Source organism: Myotis daubentonii, chromosome 2 (genome assembly GCF_963259705.1).
Source record: "Myotis daubentonii chromosome 2, mMyoDau2.1, whole genome shotgun sequence".
Classification (NCBI taxonomy): domain Eukaryota; kingdom Metazoa; phylum Chordata; class Mammalia; order Chiroptera; family Vespertilionidae; genus Myotis; species Myotis daubentonii.
This window is the reverse complement of record NC_081841.1, coordinates 93,903,559-93,909,558: the sequence shown is the minus strand read 5'-3', so window position 1 is coordinate 93,909,558 and position 6,000 is coordinate 93,903,559. Positions and strand designations below refer to the sequence as shown.

Genomic DNA, 6,000 nt, shown 5'->3' with positions numbered 1-6,000 from the left:
CATGGGGTACTGAAAACCCCATCTGCGCCCAATGCCCCCATGTATAGCGCTGACAGGGTTGTGGAAGGACAGGTAGGGGGAGGGGCCCCACCCACCAGTGGGTGCCACCAATTCTCCACCCTCCCCGGGGCCTGGGCCTCCACCATTCCACCCTTCAGAGGAGTGACACATAGGCATGAATCTTAATCCAGACCCAAGGGTGATAACTGACACCACATGTCTCTGCACAGTGGCCAGAGAAGTCTTCCTGTCACACATGCTAATACAGCCATGGAAATGCTCCAGGTGGCAAGGGCTAATTCTAAAGGGCTGGCCTAGTGTGCAGGGGAGCCTCTTTCACACTGCTGGGACATTTCTAAAGCTGCTTTGGAGGGTCAAGTGGAGGGGTCAGGACCCAAGGAAGGCTCCTAGGCTTAGGTCACAAACAAGGTGTGGAACATCATCACTATGAGCCAGAGGAAGATGGTTCATATGGCCTCCTTCTCCCCAGAGTTTAGAGGAAGACCTGGTGGGGAGTTCAGGTGGGACATGGGGTTGGTGCCTTACGCTGAATCAGAAAAGAGCATAGGGTAGGGAGTGGGACAAACATCAGAGTTTATAAGGAGAATTTACCAGGACCCCTGAGTCTCCCCCAAGACACACAGCTAAGCAGGGAAAGGTAGTATTTGAAGGACACAAATATGTTGAATCATGAGACCAGTTACATCTGATTTTCTAAGCTGCCTTTGGGACATGGCATAGGAGTGACCTCTAAAGTCAAGGTGCGATATGCCCTTACCTTAGACAGAGCTTCTTTCCCAACAGGCTGCCCTCGGGGAGATGTGGGCACGAGTTCCCCCTGAGAAGGTTGGGCCTGCTGGCTTTGTCCTTCCACCCCCTGGTTGGAGACCTCCTCCTCTTCTGGGCATTTGCTCAGCGGCCGCTCAAAGCTGCCATCCAGGAGCTGGGGCAGGGGGTCTTCTTCAATGGAGATGATTCTGCGGAGTGCCCGGGGGCGTGGACCCTCAGCCCCTGGCTCCCTGGTTCCTGGCTCCTCTTCTGGAAGGGGATACCCACTCAGGCCCAGGGAGCTTCTCCTCCTCAGCATGCCAAACACATCCTCCTCCTCCTCTGACTGGCTGTTTGGGGTGGAGAAGAAGGAAGAGGGGGAAGAAAATTGTAAAATGTATCAGTATGGAAGCCATAGTGCTTTTCTGACAGATGACAAAAGAGCACCACACCTTGGGGGCACAGAGCTCTGGAAAAGGGAAAACCAGACCCAGCATTGTTTAGTTCATTCATTCAACACACTTATACAAGAGCCTGATGGTGAAGGTGATGAAGGGGATGGTGAAGGTGATGATGATGAAGGTGATGATGGTGATGACAGTGAAGGTAATAATGATGATCTATCAGGTATAAAGCTAATGTCACAGTCATGAACAAATGGACACATCCCCTGTCCTTGAGGAATGCTCAGCTTAGTGGAAGGGCTAGAGCAATAATGACACAACTAAACACATTTTTACAAGTTGTGAGAAATGCTTTGATAGAGAAGAAAAGGGTGTGAAGAAAGGAGCATAAATAAAGCATCCTGGGTTAACGACCAGATAGCCTCGACTCTGGTCCCAAGGCCAGCCTTAACTAACTGTATGTCCCCACTAGTCAGATGTCTCCTGGCTCAGTGGCAGCTGCCCACTAGAGCACGTGCTTTGGGTCGAAGGAAGCCAGGGTATCTCGACCTGCCTCTCCTTCCTTTTCCTTTCTCTTTCAGTGACCCTGCAAGTCAGTCAGGGGGAAGTGGCCTCGGAGCCTGTTTGCTCACCACTGTATATATACCCAGCACACAGCGCAGTATCTGCACATTGCAGGCACTCGATAATAGACATTAATGGCAGGGCTCATGTCTAATTTATCTTTGGAATCTTCACAGAACTCAAAAAACTGTCTGCTACAGAGGAGGGAATTGGTAAATGCTTATTGACTGAATCAATCAATGAATAGATTCTGTTCTGAGGAACCAACAGGCCAACTATTATTGCACAAACTTAGCTCCAAAATTGTATCTCACTGTTCAGATACTTAGAAAATCACAATGATCAGCTCCAAAGACTCAACTCATCAGCTGACTGACAGCCCAGAGCCACCTCCCTTTGCCCTCCTGGTATTGCATGCTTGCTGTCCTCAATGTCTCCTAGATGAGCAAGTTCGCACACTTTGCCCCCAGATCTAATACTAAGGGATCCAGCTGCCTCTACCTCTCTCTGGCCATCAATGTGGATGGAGCACATGCCAACAAGAAGAAGGGGATTGGCTGGTCTCTGAATAAACAACAAACCCCTCCTTTGGGGATGCAATTATGTGTTATCCAACAGGAACAAAACATGTCATCTTTGAGTTAATTAAATATGAATCATTGAAAGGGATCAGTCAAGCACAGGCCCTATTCTTGTCTGTGAAGGAGTTCAACTATTAGAGATTCCATAGGGCACTTTAATTGCCCTTTAGAGCCCAAATAGTCATGTGCCTGAAAAACCAAGTGTATCCATTCTGCTCAACTGACAACTGGGCATCGTCAGGCCACACCCTCCATCTCTGTCCCTGACCGCTCTTGTTTTCTCCCCTCTGCTGATCTATAGCACTGATTCAGTCCCTCTCTGCAAGCACACACTGGACAGGATGGGAGGGACAGAAAAGACAATGGTCTGTCCTAGGGGCTCGCTATGCACCAGACTCCTCCTTGGATGTCAGAACAGGAAGGGATATGTCCTCCAAGATTCAAGGGGAGTGAGCACAGCTGACCCCAGGCTTCCCCACCAGTGCCACTTCCCAAGGGCCAGTCTGCACTCAGCACAGCACAGGCTTGGGGCCTGTTCCCAAGAAGTACAAGACCAGCGAACAGATAACGAGTGAACAAATAGAGGACAACTTACCTTCTAAGGATCCCTCTGCCGTCCATATATTTGCCTATCACAGAGCCAGATCTCTGTTTCCAGCTTGCCTTGGCAGCAGCTGTGTTTGCTTTGGCTGCCTTATCTTTCTGCAGAAACACAAAAGGCCCTCAGATCCATGCCTGCCAGTTTGTCCTAATGTTTGAGCAGAAAGGGCTCAACTTTCCCACCTCCTAGGTCAGGCTTTAGACAAAACTCTGAATAAGCAAGTGATGTGCTGCTCTCCCTGCTGGCATTTCCACCAGAATTCCTCCACTTCCTGTCTAACAACCTAATCAAATGAGCCAACACACAGGTTAGAGCCTGGGGTCCACGATATTGTCCTTCACAGGACTATTGATAATTTGCAAGAGCACAGGTAAGAGGAGCTAGATGTGGAAGGCATAGGAAGAATGTTTATGGGCAGAAAAGACTCTGGCTCTTTAAATCACTCTCTCTGTGTGGCTCCAGTTCCAGGTATTCCCAAAGCCTCGGACATGAGAAAGAGACCAGCCCAGAGGATCAGTTCACCCAGCCCCCGTCCACAGCTACTAAGCTAGCACAGAGTATTTCAAACCTTTTGTGGGCGGGGGCTGGGTGTGGATAAATGGCTCACACATCTGTAACCAAGAGCCTGGGTGGGGTGAGGGCTTGCACCCTCTTTGCCAATGCTCCCTAACAGTCCCTAAAGGAATCTCTCATTAACCAGCCATCCCCATGATTCTTGATGATCCTTAAGGGGGGGGCGGGGGGAGTGGCAGGACTCCCAGGGCCTCTGCAAATATGACTATAATGATTCCAAGTTAATCTTTAATTATAACCCAGAATTAACATGATTTTTAAAAAAGAATTAACATGATTTTATCCCTCTTTCTTAAGCCCATTCTCTTTTCAAAGCAAAATGAGTTTGGCAGGTGAGGGAAAGCAAGGTCAAGGGATTAGGATGACATTCGGTTGGAAGTTTTAAAATAAATGCAGTTACTTCTACAATAATAACCATTATCATCATCAAACACACGTGTAGGCTGAGGCCTTGCTCTGGTAGGGCTCAGGTGGCGCAGAGGTGTTTGCTGCCAGTCAGTGATGGAAAGGACACGGTGGAACAAGGTCCCTCCAGGACTCGCAGTTATAAACCGGGTGCACTTCATTCAGGGCAAACCAGCTGCCCCTTGCCGCCTGCATTTAGGCCACTGTTCCGCCAAGGGTCCAGTGGGAGACCTCCTCTTGCCAAAAGTTTTTCTCAAAAACCCTTACAATTTGGGGGGGAAAAATAAAGAATAGGGATTCCCTTTCCTGATGAGGTAGGCAGGGTCACGGTCCAAGGAGGCAAATGACTTGCCCAAGGACACACATGAACTTCATGGTATGATCATTCTAATAATTAAAAACTCACATCAATCAGTCCTGCCACCATTTTTCTTCCCTTGAGAGCATCCAACAGCCGCTGTCTAAGAGGGAAGGAAGTAGGGGAATGTGGGATCCTAGATTTTGTTTAATGCAGCCAAAGGGAAGATTTTAAATAAATATAGAATTTTGTGTTATTTGGGAAAATATGTAAGTATTGTACTCAGGTCTGGAGAAGCAGGGGCCCCCACAGGGTAAAAATATTGCGCATAAAATCTACTATGTAAATTTTCAAGTATACATTTTGAATTTTGAATTAAAATGCAAATTTTTTATCAAGAGATAAAAGTTTTAATAAAGAAAAATGCTGCGAGCTTTGTGGTGTAAAAGTGATCCTGACATTTCAACTGCGTCATCTCAGGACAGAACTACCATTTCTGCATCTAAGAAATGAGTGACCCTCCCAATTATTTGCCCTGTTATGCCAAGAGGGAAGTGTGTGACTTCATGGGAAATTAACACACTGTTACCCAGGAGGTCCCCTGCATTTTTATTATTTTCTAAAAAGCATATGCCATGGTCCTGCCACACAGAAAGGAGCAAGCAGACCCCACACCTCAGGACATTGCCGGCCAGTCCCGGCTCAGGCGCTGGCTGCTACTGGACCACAGTCCTTGTCTTTCCCCAGAGGAGGGGGCACCGGGCACTTACCTGAAAGCATATGTCCCTTTCATCCCGGAGGTGCTTGTTCCTTTCCCTGCGATGGAAAAGGAGAATCTATTCGAACATGGAGCTTGTGGTCCACGGGGCCAATAGCAGCAGTCGCCAGCAGGCGGTACAGAGGAAGGCGTGCTGTGGAAGGCCCGGCGCGGGTGCAACCTCTTTCCTTAGGGGTTGTGGTTAATGGCAGAGGGTAGTCTGCGTAAATCAGCTCAGAGGAAGGGGATAGGCAGAATGGCCTCCTGGCACCCATGCCCTTCAGATCATGCACGGGTCTATGCCATCACCAGGGAGCCTCCCCCAGAGGGTGCCCAGGAGTCACTCTGGGCCTGTGAGTTGCTCTGGGGCCTTGTGCCCTCAGTGAAGCATTCATTCATGCCTACATCCTCCCAACAAGAGTCTCCTGGACACCCACTATGTGCCAGGCACCGTTCTGCCTATGAAGGTTACACCAATGAGCAAAACAAGAAGTTCCTGCCCTCAGAGAATTTGTATTTTAGTGCAGGCATAACTGCTACTGAGAAAAAGCAGGAAAGTGGAATAAAGTGAGCCAGGGGTAGAGTGGTGTTTCAATAGGGTGGTGGTGGGCGGGGGGGGGGGGGGAGCTTGGCTTGCTGAGAAGGCAGCATCTGAGCAGAGATTCAGAGGAGGAGAGAGGAGCACTGTGGGTATTTGAGGCAAGAGCCTGGGGTGCAGAGGGGACTGCTGGGGCACAGCCTGGGCTGGGTGAGGCCTGCTGTGCATGAGGAACAGAACGAAGGGCAGCAGCATACTCAGAAGGAGAGCATTAGGAGACAAGGTCAGAGAAAAGATAGAAGAGGAGGGCGACCTGCCGTTCATGGCCTGTGGGCCATTGTAAGAACTTTGATTTTTTCATCCAATTGAGAGATGGAGCCATGGGGGTGGGTGTGGAGAGGCAGAGGAGTGTCCTGATCTGACCCAGGTTTTCAAAGGAGCCCTATAGGCGCTGTGCCAAGAACAGACTGCTGGGGACGAGGGTGAGCCCGAGAATTGGTCAATATTTTAA

General features: G+C 49.3%; 1 protein-coding gene across 12 annotated transcripts in view; it reads right to left on the bottom strand.

The window, feature by feature from the left end:
• Positions 1–6,000, bottom strand: part of CRACR2A (calcium release activated channel regulator 2A) — a 140,510-nt gene that overhangs the window by 25,727 nt on the left and 108,783 nt on the right. For all 12 annotated transcript variants that reach the window (XM_059683853.1, XM_059683845.1, XM_059683846.1 and 9 more), the window contains 3 exons: positions 4,965–5,010; positions 2,913–3,019; positions 779–1,118 (listed from right to left, as the gene is read on the bottom strand). In XM_059683853.1, the coding sequence (XP_059539836.1) occupies positions 779–1,118; positions 2,913–3,019; positions 4,965–5,010 (493 nt within the window). The remainder of the gene's footprint in view (positions 1–778; positions 1,119–2,912; positions 3,020–4,964; positions 5,011–6,000) is intronic.